This window comes from Citrus sinensis, chromosome 6 (assembly GCF_022201045.2).
Source record: "Citrus sinensis cultivar Valencia sweet orange chromosome 6, DVS_A1.0, whole genome shotgun sequence".
In the NCBI taxonomy this organism is placed as follows: Eukaryota; Viridiplantae; Streptophyta; class Magnoliopsida; order Sapindales; family Rutaceae; genus Citrus; species Citrus sinensis.
The window spans coordinates 16056302-16083060 of record NC_068561.1 but is presented as its reverse complement, the minus strand read 5'-3'; the positions used below and the strand labels follow the sequence as shown (position 1 = coordinate 16083060).

Here is a 26759-nt window from a genome sequence, read left to right as displayed (position 1 = left end):
ATTAAAATCTTAGAGGATAGAAGAGAGTTAGATAGAGTTAAGTTAGAAAATGACTTTATCTATAGAAGGCTTTAAAAGCAGAGGCCTCTCATAGTATAAGGCACCGAAAAAAAAATAGTAAAGAGAGGGAGAGTTGAGTTGTAAGTGCGATCTTAATAAAATATTTATCTTTCTCTGTCTGTGAACGTAGGTCAAAGGCCAAATCACGTTAATTCTCTGTATCTTTTTATTATATTGCCCCCATATAAATTAATTCTCTAGTTTACCAAAAATTTGCGTTAACAATGTAAGTTGGCAGGCTAGATTTAAATAGGTTGAGTTGAGTTGAATTTTTTCCAACTCACTCTATTTGTCGTTGACATTAAACTCGACTCAGACTTGTGCATGGCCTTAGTGTAATATTATCACATCAATGACGAAAAAAGAAAGTCAACTAACCCATCGCATATTTTAAATAATTATTGGTTAGTAAAACTACCATAAACAAATGTTTAATAAATTAATAACATATATTAAATAATAAAATATCTTTATCTTAACTTGGATCAGTGTACTAAATTAATAATTTCACTATCATAGGATAGTAATTTTTTTAATCCTTTATGGCCCATTGAAAATATAAATTAATAATTATAAAATACAATAATTAACAATGAATCAAATATAAAATTTATAACATTAACGAGTTTTTTTCCATACAAATTCAATTATTTGAATTGAACTCTTTGCAAAATATACATGTAACGTTATTTGTTTTCTCTTTATTCCTAAATTGACTCAACTTCGTACTTAATTTTATGCAAAGCATGCACTACATTTGGTAGATTTTTATCAATCAATGCAGATTTTTTTTATTCTTTTCAAATGGGAACCCACGAAGGAGAAAGATCTGAAAATTCTAATGATTTGAAACTAAAAATCATGAACTAATTGAACAAAGCCCGAGAATAATTGTGTATACATATTTCTTAATATAAAATGCTTACACAATAGAATATATGTATACATAATTATACAAACTGAATAAAGAAAGAAAGATATTGTATAATTACAAGTTTCTTAACTAAGCTATATTATTATACAGATAGTAGCTGTTGAAGGAGATACTATTGACTTGAGCAAACCACATTTGTATGCTAACAAAACTCTTCTTAAACTGGAAAAAAAAAAACTCTTTTTTAAATTAATAATTATTCATTTATTAATGAATTAATAATTTTTTCAATTATTGATAAATAAATAAATTCGTTAAAATGATATTTTTTTTATTTCATTGCAATATTATTTTATAAAAAATTTACTAACAAATTACTTAAAGATACAAAATGTATATCCTAACAATAAAAATAAAATAATACTCGATGTAAAAAAAAGTATAAAGATAACCAACAGGTCGGGTGACACGTGGCATGGTATGGACATGGTACATGTCCGCACAACACGGCACAACACGAACACATTTTGCTAGGGCATGCGGCACAGCATGGCATGCATGCGGGCTGGACGAGACTAAGAAGTTTAGGCATGTGAGTCTTAAAAGTACATTATAATTAGTGATATATTAAAGCACAACACGTTAAAAGGCTCGGAATAAGTACGTTTCACTTTTTAATGAAAATAAAATTAAAATTTTATAATTTTGCAAATAATTTGAAATTAAATCTTTTAAAGTATTACATTATTGTACGTTTTTCAAATTCATTTCATTCTTAATTTCAAAAAGAATATTCTAACTGTTTTATATTTATAATTTATTAATCGAATAGATGTTATCGTGTTGATAAATAAAATTATAAATATCATGATTTTATAAAATGTATATATTAATGTTGTTATCAACTATGATCTATGATTTTTTATAAGTTCAAGTTAATAATTAAGTTAATCTTTAAAAAACTTATTATTGTTGTTGTTACTAAGTATGAAAAAAAAAATCTAATACCGTAGGTCTAATTTAGTAATTAATATTACATTCTCTTATTATTATTAGTTTATTATTTTTTAATATGGACTTAAATTTTGAACTTTTGATTCTATTAAATTTGGCTAAAGGTACATAGACTCAAAATAATTATATGTGCTTGAAAAAAATATGCCAACAACTTGTCATGCTCTTTTAAAAAAATGAAAAAAAAGAAAAAGAAAAAAACTTGTTATGCTTTTTTCTTAAGCACGATGCATGGCACAACATGCTTACTGGGTCAGGCTGGAGCAAAATAATAATATTAATAATAATAATAAACACGACACGACATCGCATTAAGCATATGGTAGACCGTGCCGTGTCGGCCCATAGACCCTCATGAGTCTTTCTTTGATGGTTGGCACAGCTCGTTGGCCATCTGTAGAGCCACTCGACACTTCCTTAGGGTTACTGACACATTCTTATAAATTAGATAGTTGGATTCCATCTCTTTCTCATATATCCCCAATCTTCTTCACTCCTACATCCATCCATTGGGTTTGTGAGGTATAGATCTCAACTTTTTTGTTTTGAACTTTTAAATATTTTTTAAGATGTCAATTATTTTTAATCTATTTTTATTTAAAATCTGAATAGGCCTGAATTAATTTGAAAATTTAAAATTTAAATAAAATTTTGAATCAAATAGATCTGAATTAGTTTGAAATCGTTATAGATCTTAATTTGGAACAAATTCATTTTAGATCTGAATTTTGATTGAAATATAGATAGATCTGAAATTTTTTCATAAATATATTATTTTTTCCATAGTAAAAATCGTTTCCCTTCACTAATTAGGATAATTGGGATTGTTCTATTGTATATTGTGAGATGATTCTTTATTTCTGCCTGAACATCTTGATTTTTACAAACTCCTCCCTCTGCCCCCATCTCTCTATCTTTTTCAAAATTTCACTTTAACCATCCTATTAGCATTCAGTCTTAATCGTTGGTATTAGTCCATTAATAGAAGGCTCAACTGTCAGAGGTTAGCTTACTCCTTTAATCGCATAAAACGAACTAGAAATTCTAATCTTTGGGTTTCTATTTCGTCATAATGCTTTGATTTATGAGTTATTTTTTATATTAACATATACCGTGATTTCTGTTTTGCAAGTTTGGTGAAGCTTATAGTGATTTCCCAGGAAAAAAATCTTGAAGATTTTATTTTCCGGGAAATATGATTATTAATTTTTTGCGGCAAGAATTTCCCGCATTATATGTTTCATGCATGTACAGTTAATGAAGTTATGATGTTTCAGTAGTTTTTAATGTGGCGTTGCATTAGACCACATGATATATGGAATTTGCTTTAGTAAGATGGGTTCTGATTGTAAGCTGAAGTGCATAATTACCACTCAAGTTTAGTACGTGTAAAAAACTTTTTTCTTTATTTTTTAATTTTCCTTGTGAATGCTGCTACGTTGAGCTTTGTGTTCCTTTTCAGGGTTGAATTTAAGAAAATAAAAGGAAAAAGGTTGTTTCAAGTGGTTGTGTTGCAAATGCAGATTACTGGTAAATAGCGTGGCAACAATATGATGCAGAAAGCATTACAGCTTAATGTAGAACAAAAGGACCTCAAAGAATCTATTTGTGGCTCAACTGCAGGTTCAGATATGCTGGGGTGGTTAAAATTACTTGCTTTGGATCCGTGTGAACCAGATGTATCGAGGGATTCGGTTCAGAAATTCTGGTATCAGGCTCTTCAATTGAGGAAAGTTTGGCATATCAGTAATGCTAAATGTTCTCAGGTAAGCTCTGAACTAAGTCTTTTTACTTTTTATCAATTGATAATGTTGGTCCGTAGGGAGAAAATAGTTAATAAAATGCTCTTTTTGAGTGTAAGGTCAGATTTCTACTGTGATTGTGGTTCCACTGTTAATTGCAGAACTCTTGCATATATTCTGCAAAAGTTGAAATCTTTGCCAGTTGTATTGTGTCTATAGGTAGAATGAGTCAATTAAAGGGTTTAAAGACAAACTATGGTCAAATCTATTGAAGGTATGTTTAGGGCAGATTGCTTCTCACGTTTGAAAGCACAGCAGCTGAAGTGTTTGGTGAACACTTACTTTTTATTTGGGAATATTCATCCCTCATTCATCCACTTATATTTGACATTTAGTGCTTTTACAGTAGTTGCGGCATTGAAGTCATATCACCTCAATTCCAAACATATCCTAAGCAAATTCAACTATATTTGCTCCTTATTTCCCCCAAAAGGGGAATACAAGTTTAGATGATGATGTTGGAATTGGGTCTAGTGATCGACTCTGGAAAAGAAGGAAAAACGCAATTTCAAGGCCTAAATGATTGAATCAAATGTGGCATGCCATGAAGTTTTGTTGATTGAGCCGTTTCCTTTCATATGACTTAACTATGCTATTTTGACAAGTCCATCTACAGAACCACATCAATTACTAGATTTCGTTGTTTCTCACAACATCACAGATTTGTTCTTTTCAATCATATTTTTCGTATTATTTGTAATGCACACCCTTAATTGTATTCTCTTTCTATGGGCATGAAAGGGGATCACAATTCGAGATATAGAGGTTTCTTTGGTACTTTTGTGTGCACATAAATTTATTTCTTTGGTTTTCAGTTAGTCCTCTCCTATCAAGAGTTAGTCCTCTCCTATCAAGTGAAGCTGACCTTTTTTTTCTAGTCATAAGTGTAGCAGTTAAGACAGTCTATATGTAGGTATAGAGAGTTCTCTAAGTCCTTGTCTCGGGACCAATATGTTCCAGCTCTGCAGTCTTCATTCAGAAAATACTAGACAATCCGTATCTTTACTCTGCTAACTTGTGCGAAGCCTACAATGATTGTTTTATTTTGTCAAATAAGAACTGTTTCTTTACCCCATTGTAAGCTCAATTATGCAAGCTATACTTGTTTTACAATTTTAGCGCGTCTGCCCATTTTAGGCAATTGTGAGTTAAGATCTTTAACCCCATCCATTTAACATAAATTTAAATTTCCAGTTTTGACTATCCTAATCCTAAGACAACAACCTTTTCCTCTCCCTCTTTTCATCAGAGAAAGAGAAAGCTCGAGCAGTTTTTAAATGGTGGAAATTTCAAAGCAGCTTCTGGATTGGCTTCAAAGAGGTCTAATTATCAAAATGTCAAGAAAGTGACCTGTCAGAAAACTGTTAGGAACTCATGCAGTTCTGATGGTTGTTTGACATTTGATAATAGTTTCAAACAAAAGCAACTGCCTACTGATTCCAACACTTCAGATAGTATAACTACCTGGGATCCATTTAGTGAGGATATTTTTTCTTTAGTTAACAAAAATGAATCATTCAATGGCTCAGATTTCTTTAGTCCAGAAAACTATATAGTTCAGGATCAACCCCTGGTGGATTCCTGCGAATTGATTAGCAGTTCACATTCATCAAGTTCAGAAGAGAAAGTTCAACAAGCAGTCGGTTTATTGAGTGCTGAATCTGAGAGTGAGAGTGAAAATCCTCCCAGAGCTGTCATTCCTATTGGGCCAAAATTCCAGGCTGAAGTTCCAGATTGGAGGGGCCCAATAACCAAAAAAAATCTTTATGATTCAGAAAGTTTAAAATGGTTGGGCACTAAGATTTGGCCCATTGAAGAAGCAAGTCCTTTGAGCAACATGAGAAGAATTGGGAGAGGGGGACCTCAATTCTGTTCTTGTGTCTCTCCAGGATCTGCAGACTGCATCAGATGCCATATGCTTTCAGCAAGGCATAATCTGCAGTCTGAACTTGGACCTGCTTTCCTGAGTTGGAAGTTTGATGAGATGGGAGAAGTAGTTTCAAAGAAATGGACAATGAAAGAACAAATTATGTTTGAAACCTTCATGAAAACTTATTTGTTGTCAAATGCAGCCAATTTTTGGGAGCGTGCTGCAAAATGTATCCCATCCAAGAGCAAAAAGATGATTTTGAGCTATTATTATAATGTGTCCAATCCTAGACGGATGAGTCGGTTGACAAGATCTTCCCATGATCAAGTTGATAGTGATGAAGATCAAGTTGATGATAAATATTTGTAAGTTTGATAGGCTAAGCCTGTCATAATGCTCATTCTCCGGAACTTTTGGAAGGAGGACTTCAACTCGTGTTTTCAAAACTTTCAAAACTCATGAACAAGCTTATACAAGTCCTTTTTTGTTTGGTTATTTTTAGTGTATGTAATTTTAAAGATCTTATTTCTATGTTTCAAGAATTTTATGAATACCGTTTCTACTCTGTGTGAGAAAGGTTCGATTCCGAAATCTTTTGTATGGACTCAAGTAATTTTACCCACTGAATCAACTGGCACCTTAAAAAAATTTTAAATACTCATTTTAATGAAGTTCTATATTATTAGAATTCTCACAATTTAGTTTATTTTTTAGTACAACCTTATACAGCTGAATGAAGAATTGTATTACACTTGACACATACAATGATAGTTTTGTCTCATACTCACTCGACTTCTTAGTAATAATAAGGCGGTTAATTCTGGATTACCTTTCTCGTGAATTGAATATCTTTAAATTATCCCTTTATTTTTAAAAACTCTAATTTACCTCCATTTTTGTTAAAAAGACTATCATCAACTCACTTTTATTTTTTCCTTATCTTTTGAACAAAAATAAGGGTAACTTCAGTTTTTCAAAAGTAAGGGAAATGATTTGAGGATAATCAATTCACAAGTAATCTAAATTTACCCATCATAAGGGGTAAAAGTTGAGGGGTTTACACATACATATTACTAAAATGAGGGGTTTACACATACATATTACTAAAAGGACTTAACACTCTTATTTTAATGAAATTTTGTATCATTAGAATTCTCAAAATTTAATTAATTATTATGGTTTGCCTTATACAATTGAAAAAGAAGTATATTGCTCTTAGCACTTGTAATGATAATTTTGCCCCTTGGTCATAGTTAGGCTGGCCATGAATGTACTTTGCACCTATGGTCATTTGAGTTTGGATAATAATAAAGGGTGAGGATTGGTGTTTAGTGTGAGTTTTAAATATCTTGCACTGGTTGTCACTTGAGTTCGAGTTATAATAAAAGGTAAGTATTTGTGTTTAGTTTCTGATGTTTACACATACATAAACATATTTTTATATTATCTTATGAGTATGAATTACAAAAATTTATTTTATTGATAGTTTTTTGCTTGTGATTATCAATTCTACAAGGGCCATTTGGTACATGATGGTAGAATATTGAAGGGGGAAAAAAGGTTCAATCAATTAACTCCAATTCAAATGGAGTAGCTACATTGAAATCAATATCTCTTTTCAAAGAGAAAACTGCCATTGTCATGCATACTCGGCAACATAGAAAATAACTTGGACCTTATAGAAACTACAGTGAACATGCAAAGGGATAGCAAACCCATCACATAAGCATTGGTATGGAATTTAAAGACGCCTATAACAAGAGAATCTTAGATGATTTTATTCAGATTCACCCAAATAGGAAGAGATGATCTTGAATGTCAAACTAGTAATTTATTTATTGTCCTATGCCTTATTTTTATAGTATTATTTTATTTTAATCAGATGAAGAGGGTGTAAACATATTATATCATTCAAGTGACGCTCTACCTATAATGTTAGGAACAAAAAGGAGGGATATCTTTAACTTTCATTTTTCACAATAATTTTCATTCATTCAATGAATGGTAGATATTGAAGCAAAAAAGAAACATCTAAACTTGACAACTCATCCAACCTCTTTTACCTTTTGGATTAATGCAATAAGTAGAAGAGCAGAAGATGCACCAGCCATTTGGTTCTGAAGGCTAACAATATTAAGGTTGTGTTACGGTTGACTTCATAGATAATGACAGAAAAGTAGTAAAATTATTTAAATTGTTTATTATAATATTCTCTATTTTGACAATTTCTTTTCGAAGCAGAAAAGAGATTTCTTTTTACAAGCAACTTGTAAAATTATCCAATATAATAATTCGTTATATTATTCATGTTCTTATTATAACCTTATACTTTAAAAAAAAAAAAACTATAGAGCTACAAACACTTAGACAAACAGATATGCGATATATATATTGATTAATTAAAAATATAAAAATAAAAGAAATCATGCAGGTCATACCTTAATTGCAATTCAAAAAATGATAACACGCTAGATCAAGTTGTATAACATTATTTTTACAAAATTATTTGTGATTGTATCATTATTCTTAATGAAAAGATAATTATAATATATTTATTCCGAATATATTAAAAAATTGTGGATAACTTTATGTTGTCACTTATAGTAATTATTTATTTTATCACAACATTTTAATATTAAAAATGAAATGGCAGCTTACATTCTGCTTTTGAAACTCATTTTTCAAAAACAAAATTTATCAAACATATAGCTTGCTTTTTATGAAACCGATTATTTCTTCAGCTCAATATAATAACTCCTATCAATAGTTATACTGTATATAGGAATAACCTCTACTTAGTTGTAAAATATTTTGACCTAATTTGGGCTAGTTTAAATAATAATAAATTCCACATTATAATAATTTAAGAAATTTGTGTTTACATAGTAATAATTATCTATATATTACAAAATATATATGTTCTGTTATATTAAAAGTTTAGGATGGGGTAAAATATTTTTGTAAAGTTATTTAAGACAACGATTTATTCTTTAGAGTTGTTACCAAATCATTGAATAGTATTTATAAAATGTATATTGAGAGAAAAACATGAAAGAAAATATAAACAGATGACTCACATATTCCCAATACTACATAAATATCTATTCTAGTTTTTGAAACATGTCTATCTCTTTTATCAATGTCTATGTTAACATACATATTTGTATAATATTGATTTTGATGATGACAAACTAGATAAATAAGTTGGAGTCTTTAAAATTGATTATTTTTAAGCCGTATAAAGTTGTTTTAAACATTAATAAGATTATGGAAATAAATGGATAACCGTTAATTCTAAGTCGGCAAATTTTTTTTTAAGGAAATTTTATAGTTTTGATTATGGTGAACCATTTATTAGAAAACGGTTAACCGATAAATTCTAAAGAACAAATTATTTGGAATCAATAAACCGTTTACTGATAACGGCTAACCAACAAATTCTAGAGAGAAATTGGTTTGCAACCGGTGATTAGTTTAGCACAAATGGCTAGCTGATAAATACCTTGCAGGTCTTTGAAATTAAACAGCAAACCGATAACTCCAAAACAATGAACCGATTATTCAAAATTCAGCATAACGGTAACTTACACAAAGTTAAAACGGTGATCTGACAGCAGTAGACAGCAATCTGATTATGCCTAGAAAGTCAATAACGGCTAATTTTCTTCTCCAATTATAAAAAAGGCTCAATCAAATTCAAATAATGTTGGATTCTATGATTATCATTGAGCTTGTCATTGTGTATTTAATCTTTGTTGTGCTTAAAACTTGATTAGTCTTTCATCAAATCACACTTTGGACTTTTATTTGTAAACACATACATTGTGTGAAATAAATTTGTGTAATTTTTATTCTTAAACATCAAATTGAGTGATTGATAGTGTGGGAAACACTTGGGGTTAAGAGGTTTATGATAATCTCATATTGTAAAGGTTGATTGACATTTTGGAAATCAATTGTAAAGATTTTTAAGTTTTAGGATGTAAAGTTTGGATAATGGAATTCTTAAGCCCGGTGGGCTTGGAGGCGTGGATGTAGGCAAAGTTTGCCGAACTACGTAAAAATCTCGTGTTCGATTCTCTTTCCCTTATCTCTTTACATTTTGATTGTTGTGATTTGTGTGTTATTGCATAATTTTATTTTATATTTGCATTGTATTTTGATTTAATTTCTCCATAATATTTAGAAACACAATTCACCCCCCTCTTAGGTTGCTTAGCTAGTACTTTAGTCTATACATTAGATTTGATATTAATTATTAATGTAGTGCATACTTTATATCACTTGTACTAATGATAGTTAAGTTTCAAAATAATAAGTTTGTAATTACACCTCTATTTAGTTATAACTTCTTCATTTTAATAAAATTAATCTATTCCCAACTTTATAACTATAGAGAGATTTTCCTGTTTAAACAATTATTTTTAATAAGTCATAATAATCCCCCTAATAATTCAAATTTTAATACTGCTAAGTGTATTTTCAGTAAGCAAATTTGTCTTTACATGCGAAGAATTGATTCGCAAGGACTCAATTTTAATAAGAGGATAAAGTACAATAAAGGAAAATAATCAAATACATATTCCGCATCTGTTATGATATTTATGATTCTTGCTATATGTGCATGTCATTGCAGTCTCGATTATTGTTATATGTGCCCATTTGTCAACAATTTTTTTTTTTTCAATTTCTTTAACTCTGCACACTTGTTAACGATCTTTCAGCATTGCCTTTGAATAAAAAATTTTCAATATCAGCCTTTTCTATTGAGAATCTTGCATTGTCTTCTCATATATCAGCCCCGGAGATATGTATTGCAATCCATAATCTTCACAATTTGAAAGCTACATGGGCCTCACATTCTAGCCGCTTTGAGCGAGTGTAATTTCAGTCTCAGCTCAAATACCAACAAGCTTGCATTGGCATGCAGAAGAACAGTCTCTTATCTTAATTCTTTATCCCAAGTGGCTTCTAAATTTGTCAATATAAGCTGCAGATGAAACATCGAAGTGCCAAGCAAATCCTCGGAGTGCAAAAGCTTGAGTGCACAATCGTTGACAAAAATGAGCTCTCAATTACCTTAATAAACAAAATTATTACCCACCCACTTCCCATTAGGGCTTAACTGGACCTGCCATTGGGTTGGGAGCCTCTTTCTTCATCCTTTTTTATTTTTTTCCTTCTCCTTTTTCTTTTCTTTCCTTTGTTGCTTTTATCTCCTCCATGAAGGAACATGTTGGGATGTTTTCTTAATATCTTTTTGACTTTGGAGGCATTTTGTTGATCATGGAGAAAGCATAATTTCAGACCCATTGACTGAAAATGCTTATTTGTTTTAAACCTTTAACCATCCCAGTCAAAAAGGAAAATTCTTATTTTTAAGAAATCATCATTGCTTAACTTGATTCTGCTCGTATAATGGGATTTGAGCACTAATGTTTAATAATGCATGTTCTTGATTTGCATGGCTCGATGGCAGTAAATTATTGCTACATTAAGTTTAGGAATTAGGAGTGGGAATTTGTTTCACAACCCCTCGACACCACACAAATTTGCTAGTTTGAGTTGATTTAAAATCATTATTCATGGCCAGTCCATTTATGTTAAATGGGTGACACAATTAATGAACGAGTCTGATTAATGTTTGGGATTTTTAACAATGTTAATAAACGGATCAAAATCTGTCATTTCAAAGTGTCATGACACGCCAACCCAATTTGTCACCTTAAGTTTTATTATTCGAGTAAGATTTTGCAATTGGTGTCCCTTGAGCAACAAAGAAATCTTTACAAAGTTGAGAGAGGAAAGGTATTGGAAAATAATTTCTCTTTCTGAATATTATGTGATAATGGGGTACTTCTTTAGCGAAAAATGCAGTAGTAAACTAGCGGCAGTCTTTGTTCTTATTTAGTTTTGCTCTCAATTGAATGAACATTTTGAATATATTTGATATTTTGATTCCGTATTTCCGCTTTCTTGACCTATTGTATCTCTGTCCTAAAAGTCTAAAACTAAGGGGCGAAGAATAGTTAACATGCTAGCTATCCTGGGCTTTGCCTGACACTGGCTCTGAAAATAACTCAGGTTTTGAACTTGCTTCTGCAATTTATGAAGCTCCAAGTCAACTACCAAACTGAATTTAAAAAATAGAGTTAAAGCATCATAGCATATGAAGATATTAGACATTGGAAGACCGAAGACCCAAGTGTTGACAGAATTGAAGGCAGAAGAATAAAAATCCAAGGAAAGGAGATGCCTTGCTATTGATTTGTACACTGATTACTTTGGCATCATCATTTTTCCATTTATTGCATCAATGTATTTTCTTTGCTTTAAGTCATCAAACTAAACGGAGAGAATGGATCTTTGTGAAGGATATGTAAAAACATGAAGGCCGAACAATATTATCTCTGAGACACTGGTCATTGAAGCTCCAAGATTCTAAGCATGATCTGACTTAAGCCCTCAGAAACTATGATTTCCAGAGATGTTGCCCACTAAAAGCTCCAAAGATTACAATCGCAATAGATCTCACAGAAGCCCCAGAAGACATGCACATCTCAAGAACACTAAATTCTACCGAGGACACATTGAAACCAAATGATATTCAATGAATTACATTTTCAACATCTATGTGACAATAGATTTCAAAATAAGGTAAATGGCTTCACATATCATGTATTCATTCTAGAGCATGTAGCATGCCACAGAATCCTATAGTGTTAAGGAAGAGATGGGGAAATGGGTCTTATAATGCGCCCATACCGATAATTTTAGGAAAGGTATCAAAGCAAGGGGTCATGAGCCCACCACAATCACCCCTTTGCCAGTAATGCAAAATGCTGAAAGAACATTGCAAGTCGTACAATCACATCAGCTAATTCTGAATAGGACAGCAACAAAGAGAACCGAGTTGAATCCTGAGGCAATCAGATTTATGCATATCTGCACAGAATCCTGAAGCAATCAGATTTATGCATATCTGCACATCTAGTCTGTATGTCGTAGCCTTTTCTGGCAATAAGAGAAAATAACATAGCATATGAAGGAAAAACTCAAGATTCTAACAAGAACGCAATCAGAGACAAAGTAACACTGAAAATTTATGTTATTTGAATAATTGAAGAAGCATGCCACTCAAAGAAAAGGCAACAAATTAAGGATGTTTTTTTATCCAACCAACCATCGAGAATACATAGGCATGTGACAAATGCAGCAAAATTAACATTAACCCAAAGAAACACCTTATGGAGCTCCATATTTAGTACAATCGCAGTACACTCCTTGCAATTGAATGGGCATGACTAGACCTAGTTTTGCCAGATCCACCTCTCCTACTGCCCCTCATCGGCGTCAAGTAGAACCTTAACAGTCCATTTTCAATGTTGTTTGGTGAATACCTTGCACTCCTATTCCTCTCCAATACAAACTCATCCCTCTTCTTTTTGCTATTCCCATTTGCCTCAAGACCATTCTTCTTCAAACCACCCAATCCACCAAAATTACTTGAATTCCTCCAACTAACACTGCTGTTGCTCCTCAATACCTTAGGATTAAACCCCCCTTTAACTTCTCCATTCCTTTCTCCTCTCAGCTCTTGCCAAGACTCTGAAAAGGACCTCTCAACCCCATTAGCTCTACTATACCTATCTTCATCCTCATCTTTGTTAACACTTCTCCTGTGAATAAAACCCCATATATTCCATGCCTTACCCCATCTTCGTGACTTCTTACTCACCTTCCTTTCACCATTGCCCACCACAGATGCATTGTCTCTAAAATTCATCTCAAAAGTCTCACTACAATCATCCCTCAATGAATTCGAGTTCGAATCCCTCAACTCCTTATCACCATAAACCAACTTAGGCCCATTAAAATAATCAGCCGTAGCAGGAGACACCTTAGCATTAGAAGCCGCCTTCAATTCATCAATCTCAGCAACCACAGCTGCAGCTGTCTTCCTAATAGAACTCGACCTATCAAGACTCTTCCTTCTCCTCGAAGATGAATCAGAATAATAGTCCCTAGTCTGAGCAGACCCACCAGGGACAGTCTCATCTTCATTAATAGCATTCATAGCCGGCTCTTCAACAGGAATTTGAGTATCAGACCTTGAAACAGGAACGACAGGAGCATCCTCCACAACAGAAACCATGGTGGGCATTCTTGGAAAAGTCCTTCCAATCAAGTAACCATCCCAAGAGGCCCTTGGCTCATCAAACGAGTACCGTGGATCATCAAACGAAATCCTCCCTGCATCAAGCGAGAATCGTGGATCCGTATCACAAGATCTTCTCCCAAACCCATAATCAGCAATCTCCGACTGGGTTTCACGATATTGTCTGGAAATTGGCTTCTCGACAGGCAATCTTGCTGACCCAGTGTCGTTTCTCCGCTTCTTCAGCTTCTGCTTTTGTCTCCATTTTTGTAACTTCTTACTAAACACAGAAGCAGCTGACCAAAAACTACCTGCAAAATCTTTGAAGTCTCTCCCAGAAGCTTTCTTCGTTTGAGAATCAAGATCTATGTGGTCTTTCATTGGCTTCAATTCCTCTTCAAAAACTTGTTCTTGCTTCACTTCCACTATTTCCTCCTCCTCTACTTCTTCTTCCTCCTCAATAATTTCCTCCACTTTATCACTCGACGATCCAATTCCTACAATGGGTTCGTCTAAAACCCTAATGCAGTCATCAGCATTACCTTCTTTATCGATTTCGTTTTCGTTTTGGCCTTCGCTCTCGCTTTTGCCTTCCTCTTGGGACTCCAAAACGGGACCTTGAAAGCTGGGCCTCGCCGAAGACCCCAAATTTCGACTGAGACTCTCAGTTGCTTCGACAGTCTCTCTGTTTTGTTCCCTCTTATAAGGGTTTCTCTCGTCGTCCTGAGTAAAAAGCGACCAAAGAGTATTCCTAACCCTAACGTCACAAGATTTCCTCTGAGGCTCAAACACGCCGCTAAAGCCCTCGTTCTTCGACGCCGAAAACGACTTCGTACGACGCAGCTCCGGAAAAAAAGGGGGTTTCGAGGAAGACCCAGCTCCCCCTCCGCCTCCGCCGGGCTTGAAGATGGACTTAAGTGCAGCGGCGGCGTTGGGTTTGCGTGACGAGGAAGCTGACGCTGAAGAAGAGTGATCTAAAACGGCCAGACGCTCGCAAAGGCATGAGGGGCAAAAGCCGGTGAAATGCTCGTCGGGATGACGGTCGCAGGAAGTGGAAGGACGGTGGGGCTGAAGTGGAGGCTGTGGTGGTGGTGGGTCGGTTGCTGGATTCATAACCGGCGTCGTTTTGTAATGCCAGCTCTGGCTCTGCTCATAATGCTGTTATTTAGTGAGAGAGAATGTGAAGGGAAACAGTTTTGGCTCCAACGGACAGTGGGTGAGTGAAAGAGAAGAGGAATGATGAAAGATTTGGGAGAAAAATAAAAATAAAAAAAGAGAAAGAAAGAGAGAGAAAAAGAAAAATCAACGCGTAGATTTTAGAATTTAGAAAATCGAATGCCCCCACACACACAAGCACAAAACACTGGACTCTGGACTCGCTGTGTCTCCGAGCTTTGATTTTGCTTTCTTTTTCTTTTCCCGTTGCTGCATTTTTTCCCTTTTTGTTTTTCCTAGGGGCACTCGCTTCAGAAATTACGATTTTGTGCCTACTGGTAAATAAGACTCTGTTTGGCAAGTTTATTTATACAAACAGTTGTGTGTTCGATACTTCGATAATGAACTGGTTTAAACGAGCTTATCTCGCGTTGCACCAGCTAAACAAAGCTTCGTTTAACTAGCTGAAGTTGTCTTGTCTAGTCGTTGTCGTGTAGAGCTCTAGGCAGCTCATCTATTAAAGTGGGACTGACGTAAACACATACAAACAGATCCCTATCGGATCGATGATAAGTATCTGATAATCTCAATTTTCTCAATTTTTCTAGTGTGATGTCACCTTTAGTATCCCAACTACGAGTAGCAATGTAGCATGTACAATACTTCTCTTCTTCAAAGTAAACTATTAGTTCGGCTTAAATGGGTCTTATAATAGGTCTCCGACTAATAAGTGCATGTGTTAAAAAGAATAAGAGAAATTCAGTTTTCTTGAGTCATCAATACCTCAATTTAGAATAGAATGGATTTGGTTATATTAGAATCACTATAAGATAGAGTATCATTTAATAATCACACGATCAAAATTATACTAAATTTTTTACTATTTATCATTTTAAGTGCGTGGCTATGATTCATGCTCGACCTTAAAGAAACTCCAAAGTAGTCATAGCCGAGTAGAATATATATTTTTCTTTCAAAGATAATTACAATTAATTGACTCAAACAATACCTGACAAATCTCTTATTAACAAGTGTCAGTGCGAAAAATGAATAAAAACAAAAGGAAGATAAACTTAGTCTTCTAATGTCGTTACCTTATTACCTCAACTACCAAGAAAAATATACTTCTTTGTTGGAACGAAAATCACAAATCAAGCTAGGATTGACTTAAATCAATCCTGATGTATGATTGGCATGATGAGTGTCGAGATTAAAAAGTTTATTACTAATAAGTGCCGATACTAAAAAGAGAAGGTAAATTTAATTTACTAGTGTTCTCTCACTTATACTACCTTGATTATGAGTAGAAAATATTTTCTCTTTGGAATATAATAATAAAAAATTAAGCTGAGATTGATTAAAACACATCTTAATAAATCTATGATTAACAAGTGTCAACATTAACAATAAAGATATAAACTCAAATTTCTATCGCCGCAACCATATTACCTCAATTAGAAATAGAATATACTTATCTCTTTACTAGTATAATCACAAATTTGACTGTAATTAACTTAAACAGACCATAACGGATCCCTAATTGGTAAGTGTTGAGAATTGTAATGAGAAAAAAAAAGATGATACTCATTTTTTTAAAAAAAATTTGTTGAATGTGTTTGATTATCTTTCTTTAAATTAGTAAATTCAATTTTGTTAAACACTTATTATCATGGAATTACTTAAACTTATTTGAACCAAATTTTACCAAAACTATTTTAAATTTAGCCATCTATTTAGTATGATTTTGAAGAAGGAAACTTAAGACTTGTTTGTTAGATGTTTGAAGTTTGAAATTTTACGAATTTCAAACTGTTTTTAAATTTTACTTGTTTATTTTTTCTAACATATATATGGTTTTCAAATGTTTACATCTAAATTAAAAAGTAAATTTTCATGACTTTTATCCGAATGAAAAAAGATATGAATGAAAAGTAAATATTATTTTCTGAAAATATCTTTCTAAAGTATACTTAGTTCATAGATTATAAACTTAATTTTTTTTATTTACTAAGACATAAACGTTAAATAATTACTTTTAAGTTTTTTTTATAAAAATAAACAAAATCCCATTATATTTTGATATTTAAAAAAATAAACATGCCATTTAAGTATTTATTTTTAGATTCATTCATATTTCAAAAAAAAATTAGATTGATTCGGACTTTAAATAATAAAAAAAAAACAAACACGAACTTAGATGCCTAATCTCAACTTTGCAAGCAAACTTCATTATTCAATTAGCAAAATAAAGAGATGGCCAAGGCTCAAATCACATTCTTGATTTCTTTCTTATGTTTTTCACCTCAAATTTTTCTTCTCTTTGTCTTGTTTAACTTTGTTGAATTCATTGTTTTGTTGATGCTTTTCAATTTTCAAAGATTCCTGTCGAGAGAAAAAAAGCAAAAGCAAATCACGCCATCACTAGATAGAGAGGTGAGGTGAGATGAAGTGGGTGCTGCATGTTTTTTCTCTCTCTCTCTCTCTTTTCTCACATTTCACTTTCTTTGCTTTTCTTTTTCTTTTTAATTTCTCTTTATCTTTCCCTGTTTTGGTTTCTTTTTGTTTTTCGGCTTTCTTTTTCAGTTTTTTCTTCTCCCATATAAGTTCAATCTTTATATTCAGGTTTCCCACTTGGATTTATCTTGTAACAGACCAGTCATGTCTCACCAATGGGTGAACAAAGTACCCGTACACCTCCCACAACACACCACATCAGGCTTCATAAGATAGGAGACAACATTTGTCCTTATTAAACGCTGTCGTTTGCTCTTTCTCTTCAAACTATGGCCTGCATTTCAAATGGGGTAATGGCATGCATTGCAAATGGGGTAATACCATATGATCCTTACATTTTTATGTTTTCACTAATGAAGATATAGTTCATCTATTTACATCAAACGAGTCCTTGATTGATGAGCCTAAGTAGAAGGGCATAAATACTCGTTAATGTTTAGTTACATTATTAGATGTGTACAATGGGTTAGGCCAACATGGAATGACACAAATTCGATGCAAGAAATAAAGATTTAGCATGTTACAAGAACCCAAATTAGATTACAATAAACTTATATTTTAATCACAAAAAGTTTAATGAACTACCATAAAAACACGAATAACAAATAAAATTTATTTAAAAATAATTCTTAAAAATAAAAAAAGTTATCATTACCTTAAACAATAGTTGTATAACTATTAAACTAATTGATAGTTCAGCAATTTTAATAAATTGAAAATTAGAAGAATTTAGCAACACACAAATAAATAATTAGTCATGTCAATAGGTTTTGTCAAAATAACTTATTAAGATTTGAGCACAATAAGAGTCTAGTATTATATATGAATTAGCTTAGAATTTTAGACTAGGCCAACACTAAGACAATATGAATTACACGCTTATTAAATAGTGTTATTTTGTTGTAGAATTCAAAATTATAAAAAGTAATTTGGTTGTTACAATAGGAATTTAAGGACCTATTTGATAGAAAGGGAAAAAACCATAGTGTAAGATGCTAATATATAACAATAAAGGATCTGCATGGTTTCACCTCCAAAAAAGCGAGTTGGGATTTTGGCCTCCTACCCTTTTCCATATATCCAAACATCTTTTTTCCTGTGTTGTTGACGTCGAAATGTGACTTGTGCTTTTGGCTTTGGCTCGTCACTTTAACCAGGCTTGCCTTTTCATTTATGGTAAAGGTTTCATTAATAATGTGAATGCTTACAAAAGACTTGATTTCACAAATGTTAGAATTGCTCCAATTTTTGATAAGATGCCCTAGCTTCCCCATCTAGTTCATCAAAACGGAAACTTGCAATTTTCTTTTTTTTTTTTGGGCAGTACACCCAATTTCAAGGATGTAATTTCATTTTTCAAATTTTTTGTCCTCTGAATGGTAAAATAACATCAATAAAACTTTTTATAGATTACTAAAAGGTGTGAAGATCATAAACAAGGATTAAGTTTCAAATTCCAATTTTACGATTCCAGTTAAAATGGTAAAATTCATTAAATTATAACTTAATCAGTCTCTAATTCCCAGATCAAGTTATTTTAACTTAAATTTTGTACTTAAAATTTTGGCACATTCTCTTCTACTAATATTTTGCACTCTAATAATAAAATTTGAAGTATATTGTACAAGATCAACAGATAAGAATTAACTTTATCAAAATTATAAGTAAAAAAGTTTAAATTAAAATAGTTTCACCATAACCTTAAATATATTATAGGGATAAATTAGTTAAATTACTGCAAGTTACTTGAGCTAGCTGTTAATGCACTTTGCATCTATGGTCACCCAAATTCGCACAACAATATGGTTTAAGCGTTGGCTTTCATAAGCTGGTAAAATTTCTCATCCCTATCTAAATCTATGACAGAAAATAAAACTATTGTGAGTTAATTGATGAGTAAGCATAAAATGGTAGATGAATTATAGCTTAAATGGGTTCATTTATTTATGATCTTTTTTTTTTTTTAAACTGATTAAACATCAGATTACTGCATTACACAGATATATATACAACTGCTATGACAACATGTCATTACACTGATATTTACAATCAGATATATATACATGGGACTTATATTATTACATTTTTATTTTATGAAGTACATGCCCATCCCAAATACTCCTCACGGAGGAGGGATGTCTCTACTCCACTCGCATTTCGCAAGGGAGAAAGACGTTTATAGAAATCTCCACACAATTATGTTTAATTGGAGGAGGTTGAGTTCGTGGGAACTCGAACCATTGCCCTCATAGTCATACTTAACTTTGAGGGCAATGGTCCACCACTGGACTACAAGCCCAAGTGGCATTTATTTATGATCTTAAAACGATCTTAATTCTTCCGTTAAAAAAATAAAGGGATCTTAATTCTTAAGTAAATACTAAAGATGTATTGGGGAAGAAGAATGCGTTTCTTTCTTTTTGGCATTGAACTTTTAACTTTAAAGCTAATATTTTACTAAAAAATTAAAAAGAAAACAAAAAAATAACATATTTTTATCTTGTTTCTTGATTAGTAAAAAGAAAAAGAAAAAAGTGGTAAATGAGTAAGAAAAAGGAACAGCATCGCGGCCCTAACTTCTAAGCCTTCTTTACTAAATCACTCGGATAGTCCTAGAACGAATTAAAGGAAGAAAATGGAAAAGGGAAAATAATAACACTTCTTGTCATTCTTAAATATAAAAATTTACCCCAAATTTTAATATTTTCGAAAATTATTTAATTAGTTAAGACTTTTGTTTTTGGAAAAATATACTCACATGTACCTTTAGAGCATAAAATCTCTAACTTATAATGATTATGCTTGAAAATTAATTCTTGTTATATCCATTATCATAATATTTCAGAAAGAAATGTTTGACATACAAATTTTTTAGCCACTCATAACAAATAATTTTTTTTATGCACTCAACTGATGAGTTAACATACTTAAAACTAAAAATTTGGAGGTATGAATCTAAATAAGAATATTTAAGTGTACTTTAACACCAAATACATGAGTTTTTTAGGGAAAAAATATTTTAATAGCACTAGTAAATGGGAGATTACTAGTTTCTCCCTATTGTTTTCATAATACCTAATAATCTTCTATAACAAAAATTAAATAAAGAGGGTAAATGAGTCATTTACTTGATATTTGATATTTTTAATATTTAAATTTTTTTATCATAATTTCAATTTATATGATTTTTTAATTTACAATAAATATGAATGAATATGTATTTAAAAATGAGGTTAATACTATAAAATTATGATGTTTGAGAGATTATTAAATAATATGAAAAGAATAAGAGGATAAATAATATACATTAGTTTTAGTCGGAGGGCGCTGACAATTCAAGGATGACTTTAGGTATGGTGAACAAAGGGGTCACCTGAAACCCAATATTTGGAAAGTCTCATTTTTTAATATTTCCTTAATAATTATCTAATTATTGAAATTTTTTTAAATTACGTATTTTAGAAAATTGGAAAGCCTATTAGACATCTCTCAAATTATTAATTATCCTACAATTAAGAATTAGTTTTTTTAATGAAAAATCTATATTTGGTAACCTTAGTGTTAAAGAAATATAATTAATAATATTATTTAACCATTAATTCATTCATTATTAGTCTTTCCAAGAAAAAAGTTAAATTATTTACCTTTTCAATTTCCTAAAATTTTTTAGTTATTTAATGTTATAATCTTTGACTTTTAGTATTTCTTTTAATTTCTATTAATAGCCTTGTAATCTCAAAAATAGTATATGAAAAAACTTTCTTACTCTTTTCTTACAAATAAAATTATTATATTCATTGGTTCACTAGAAAAAAAAAGGTTTGGTTTTTTTGAAATATAAGGTCCATTTTTATTATCTGATCATCAGTTCGTCATTTTTACTTTTTATGTTCTATCATTTTATATATTGTATTTGAAAATAATATTGTTCTTATTTATTTGTTTATTTATTTTGTAATCATTTTAATTGAATAAAAAAGATATTTTCTTGACTTTTTTGTTTTATTTTTAAATTTTTTGATCTTTTATTATTATTATTATTATTATTGAAATTCAAGAATTAAAGATATAATAAATTTTGAGCCTTTTCAGATTTGTTTGAATATTGAGATTATAAAATAAATAAAGACCTCATAACCTAACCTAAGGTTTTAAATATTCTAAAGTTGGCCAGTGACAATTCCCTTAATAAAATATAAAAGGAGCAAGATTAGCAAATTGGAGTGATTGTTATAGTTTATTATTAAGGGAATAGCAAGAGTAGCAAGATTATTACTATATTAGAGTAATGATATATATTCTAAATTTTTTTATCTTTAATTTTATCTAAAATTATATATCATTAATTAAATAGTTGATAATTCTTAATAAAATTTAAGTAAATTAATTATAATATTTTCTTAATTAATTAATAAACGTTATATCATTTAAGATAAATTTTTAAGATAAAAAATTAAAATATGTAGCACTATTCTTCTTATTATTATTGTTGTTGTAGCTGGTGTTGGTGTTGGTGGTGTTGTGTTCCTAGAATTTTCCAAGCAGAATCTGACCTGGAGATTGCTTTTATGGAGTTTTGCTTCTTTCTTGCCAGCTTTAAAAATAAAATAAAAATAAATTCGTAGAAAAAATAATTGGCAACATGAGTGCTCCACGCGTTCTATGTACGGATTGTATTTGGAACACATACCATTGCATGGCCATGATACGTTTACATCCATGCATGTATGGCGTCGTATCCATATGTCATGCGCACGGCACGTCATCTTGTCTACCCCTGATTAGACCAATGATAAAATAATGCACGCTATAACAAAGCGCGTGGGTTTCAGTATTCCATCTCAAAAAACTAGGCACGCTGGCTGATTTGGGCCCCACGAACTTGATCGGCCTACTATCTAGTCTAGTAATATGCTGGGCATTTGATTGATTTGGAAAGCAGCGCCTGTTTCTCTACACGTGTGGGTGATGCCAACATGAGAAGCAATTGTTTGTTCACACGTGTCTTATTTCTTTTTTTTTTCTTTTGTGTCAGAATCAACACGTATTTCGAATTAAATGAATTGGGTTTTGGAAAGAGCAAGTGGGTATCCGTATAAGTTAATTCTCTCCAAATAATTACTATTCTCAGATTCCATTTAATAATTTAAACTGAGATATTATAGATTATTTATTAACTCATGAAAGAATTGCTTGGTATATGCCATAAATGTCATATTTATAAGATTCACATGCATGCGTGAGGAGTAATAAGTAATAACTAATAAACACGTCTCTGTGTTAAAGATCTTTCTTTTCATCCTTTTGCCCTTTTCAATATTGTTAAAGGGGTAATTTAGTTTAATTAGTTTGGCATTTTATTTCAGTCATGTTAGTATTATCGTCTAGCCGCACTTCTTTTGTATAATTTTTTACAAGAGTCTTCAATAAATCATTTATATGCGTAATACGCACAAATAATCTTAATATCGAATAATAATATTTGGGTAAGTATGGGTCAATCTTATTTTAAAAAAAAAAAATTGAAAAAATATTTTCATACGCTGTACATGTCGTATTTAAATCCCTTACAAATGTCGAAAGAATAGTAATTTATCATTTGACTATTAATTAATTCCCAAATATTACAAATCTATCTTACTCCTTTGTAGAGAAAAGAGAAGTTATAATCAAGTATAACTTATATTTGACGAGGGTGAATTAGTCGAATAATGTTATATCAATGAACACAAAACACACTCACGAGTGACCGGCCGGATGAGCCGAGCATACAACTAGTGTAACACTATAGTGTTAGAAATTATAGAGTGCGTTTGGGATTGAGGTGTTATAGTTTTTAAGCTACAGTTGTTGTGAAAAAAAAACTATAATTATGAAACAAAAGTTAATAATATATAATAAATATAAATTTTAAATAATAATTTTGATAAAATTATTAAAGATATAATAAATTTTATATTATATAAGTGAAAAATCATATCAACATAGCTTAAAAACTACAGCAATTAGTGTTTACCAAACACTTTAATACTATAACTTTTAAGCTACAGCTGCCAAACCTCAATCCCAAACGCACCCATAATCTACAAGCAAACTACTCGGCGGCTAAATTATTACTGAAATAAAGGAGTGGAAGTAAATTTATGGAAAGTAATAATGAGACCCTGCGCGCTGCCGCTAAGGTCACGAGATACATAGACCCGGAGGCTTAGAAGATGAGGGGAGTAAAGCTTATAGCTCAGTGGCATCTGTCATTGCCGGGTCCACCGCCACCGCCGCCACCACTACCACCTGCTTTCGGTTGCGATTCACGGGGTCCCCATAATCACATGGGCTATCATTTACCATTACCAATATCAATATCACTGAAGATAATTAATTGAAAACAAACGCTTTTTCTTTATTATTATATTTATCATTTTCCCAAAAATAAAAATAAAAACTGGGAGTGTTGTTGGTGGGGATTGAAGCCAAATGCATAGGAGAGTGTATAATGTGCAAGAAAATGAATCGTGAAAATGATCTTATGTCTTCTCTATACCCTCGCCACCTTTATGTTTTACGTTTCTTTATACCAAAAACACATTTAATAATTTCAAAACTAAAAAGGATCAAAGAGTTTGTGTTTGTCTTTCTTTCATTCTCTTCTTAAATTATTGTTAATTTGTGACTGTTGATTATTCTCTCTCTAGCAATTGTTAGATCTAGGGTTTGTCTTTTTGGGGTTTCGTTTCATGTTGTGGTTGGTTGATCACATAATTCTTATATCCAAAGTGGATATGTTACATGTATGTACATTTTGAGGGTTTAGTGGGAGAGAGAAAAGAAAAAAAAATAATAAAAGAAGAATGGGGACAAAAATTCTCCGTCTGTCAGCTGTGGCCCCTCTTCCCATACGATCTCATATCTTTGTTCCCACTTTATTTGAGAAAGAAAGAAACATGGAGCTATTGTTTTCAAATAACTTTTCATAAAAAAAATTACACATGTTTTCTCGTTTTGCATCATTTTTTTCTGATAGCGTGATAATCCAATTAGTCCCCACACATCTTAATATTTGCACAATATTATACTAGCTATAGTTGAAAATAACCCATATGTCTCACTCCAATCAATCATTTTATTATATTTACTTTTATGTAGTAGCCTATGGTTAGATATTGACCCTTGCTAGAGATCATAATAACCCCACATTAATTAGTAGAATAAATATCATATCTGGGAGTAGATTATGTGATTAATTTAATTACAGTACCATTGCAGTGTTAAACAGCATGCATGATTAAATTAATCATTTGTTGCTAGTGGATGCGTCTGTTTGATGATATATGGGTTTTCATAAATTCAACAATTGTCTTTTAAAGAATTTTTCTTATTATTATTCTTAGTTCTTATGACTCGATCTTACATCACCAAAAGTCTTTCGTTACGCTTAACAAATTTTTATCATATTCATTATATGTCTTACTATATAAGAATTCGTGACCCCATGAAAATAGTGTATAAATACTAAAGAATAATCTATAACTATTAAATAAAGTTGCATAGAGTCAAATTTAAGATTTTACAATGTATGGACGTGTGCATGCACTAGAAAAATTAATGATGCTAACATCAATTGATACAGAAATGCGACCTTCATGATAATATATTCAAGGCTACCTTCATGATAATATATTGAAGGCTATCTAATTCTTCTTTTATTACTTACTAATTACAGCTAGATTGAGGCTGATTGTGGAAGCTTTTGGAGCCGGTAAAGCTCAACTTCTTATGAAATCATGAAATTACAGAGAGTTTGAATGAGATTAATTAAAACAGTTGAATAGCTGTTAGAGTTATCAAAATAATGAAAAGATAAACATGCGCACCCATTTGGATTCCACGGAATTTCGCCGTAAGTTATTATGTCAAATAATGGTGTCTAATTATACAGCAAGATCATAATTGTCTATAATTACACAGCCTCTATTGACAAATAAAAGTTATATTCTCATTGAGACACAACAACTGGATTGGTTTCTTTCATTTTCTAGGAGAATAATCTAAGCGGAAATGCAAGAGGAAAATCCGTGCCTAGCACTATTTACGAAAGTGAAAAAGCAACATTCTACATGACGGGGGAAAAAAAAGAACAATCAATTGAAGCCTTTGTCCCCACATTCATGTATACAGCACATAAGCAGAGAGGCTTTTGATTTTCCCAATTATTTTTGATATATCGAATGGTAACCCACGTTTCAACTTGTTGTAATTCTAGGGATATATTACAATTTAAAATCTATTACAAATCACTAGGGAGAAATCTGCCCCTAATATCTATATTTTTTGGATATGGGATTAAAATGGGACTCTTGCCCCTGTGAGGCTTCAACTTATGCGCTCAAACATTTTGAGGGCGTGAGTTACCACTAGGCATCCGGAGACCCAGCAGTAATGATAATCCACTTTAAACAAAGCTTCAATCTGTACCCAACTTGCATATGCATAGATTTTGTTTCACATCTTGCCCCACTATGATGAGGTACATTTTAATTTAAATGTGCACGTATTTCAGTCATAAGAAATAAAGGATCTAAGAAGGATTGATGATATGTTCCGTTAATTTTTTATGTGTTTTCACCCAAGTTAATTTATGGCACCGTCTACAGCTCCTATAATTACGGCAATTTCTGCCACTAAAATTCCACATGGAAATGCCCAAAATCACAGCCTCAAAAAGAGAATTAACTATGTAATAATAATACAAGTTATATAGAGTGATGGAATAACTGGAATCCGAAGAAAGAATTTAGAGTTCGCATGTTATTAAAGGAAGGTAAAAACTAACAAGCGCGTAGATTAGCTGGTATGATGTTGTTCTATCTTAACTAAAGTTCTCGATTTGAGACTTGGGAATGCAGCTGCGTTAAATACTTATTGAGAGAGCTTTGCCGCCTTAGGGGTCCTACCTGGCTCGAATTTAGATTAGTTGGGTCTAATATGGTATTCGGATACCAAATGGTTTAATATACCGAAAAGGAAGGTAAAAGCCAAATAATAAAAATAATAATAATAATAATTTATTACTTAGGCACTTTTTAATTAATTAAGTACTATCAAGAGAAATTATACAATATATTAGAAGTAATACATCTAATTAATGCATGCATGACATGGTAATAAAATTAATTTAATATATCTTTGATGTATTATAGAATTTCTCCTTGAAGAAAGATAAAGATCCTCTTATGATTCGCCCTTCTTCTGAACAAATTTCATTCCCGTGGGGAAATCCAAGAATTGGGAGAACTTAAAAGACAAGGCATAGAG

General features: G+C 31.7%; 3 protein-coding genes across 14 annotated transcripts in view; 1 reads left to right on the top strand and 2 right to left on the bottom strand.

Annotated features, from left to right (window-relative positions):
* LOC102614350 (laccase-4) overlaps positions 1-26759 on the bottom strand; it is an 88681-nt gene that overhangs the window by 44469 nt on the left and 17453 nt on the right. The gene's annotated exons all lie outside the window — the stretch shown is intronic.
* On the top strand, positions 2300-6211 carry LOC102611985 (AT-rich interactive domain-containing protein 1-like). Of its 12 annotated transcripts, none has more exons than XM_025099915.2 (4): positions 2300-2470; positions 3411-3478; positions 3572-3714; positions 4945-6211. In XM_025099915.2, exons 3-4 carry the CDS (start codon positions 3698-3700, stop codon positions 5987-5989), a joined length of 1062 nt encoding a protein of 353 aa, XP_024955683.1. In that variant the 5' UTR covers positions 2300-2470; positions 3411-3478; positions 3572-3697; the 3' UTR covers positions 5990-6211. The 12 variants fall into 12 exon arrangements, with proteins under 12 accessions (XP_024955683.1, XP_052299497.1, XP_052299496.1 ...); XM_006480900.4 differs by having other exon boundaries at positions 2303-2470; positions 5000-6211; XM_025099914.2 differs by lacking the exon at positions 2300-2470 and adding an exon at positions 2527-2951 and having other exon boundaries at positions 5000-6211.
* LOC102611690 (protein OCTOPUS) lies at positions 12711-15320 on the bottom strand. Its single transcript, XM_025099911.2, has one exon. It carries the CDS (start codon positions 14889-14891, stop codon positions 12882-12884), a length of 2010 nt encoding a protein of 669 aa, XP_024955679.1. The 5' UTR covers positions 14892-15320; the 3' UTR covers positions 12711-12881.

Coding starts and splice junctions, on each gene's coding strand:
- LOC102611985 (XM_052443535.1), top strand. CDS start 3,499: ATGATGCAGAAAGCATTACAGCTTAATGTAGAACAAAAGGACCTCAAA. Junction 3,715..4,999: donor GTAATGCTAAATGTTCTCAG/GTAAGCTCTGAA, acceptor TCTTTTCATCAG/AGAAAGAGAAAGCTCGAGCA.
- LOC102611690 (XM_025099911.2), bottom strand. CDS start 14,891: ATGAATCCAGCAACCGACCCACCACCACCACAGCCTCCACTTCAGCCC.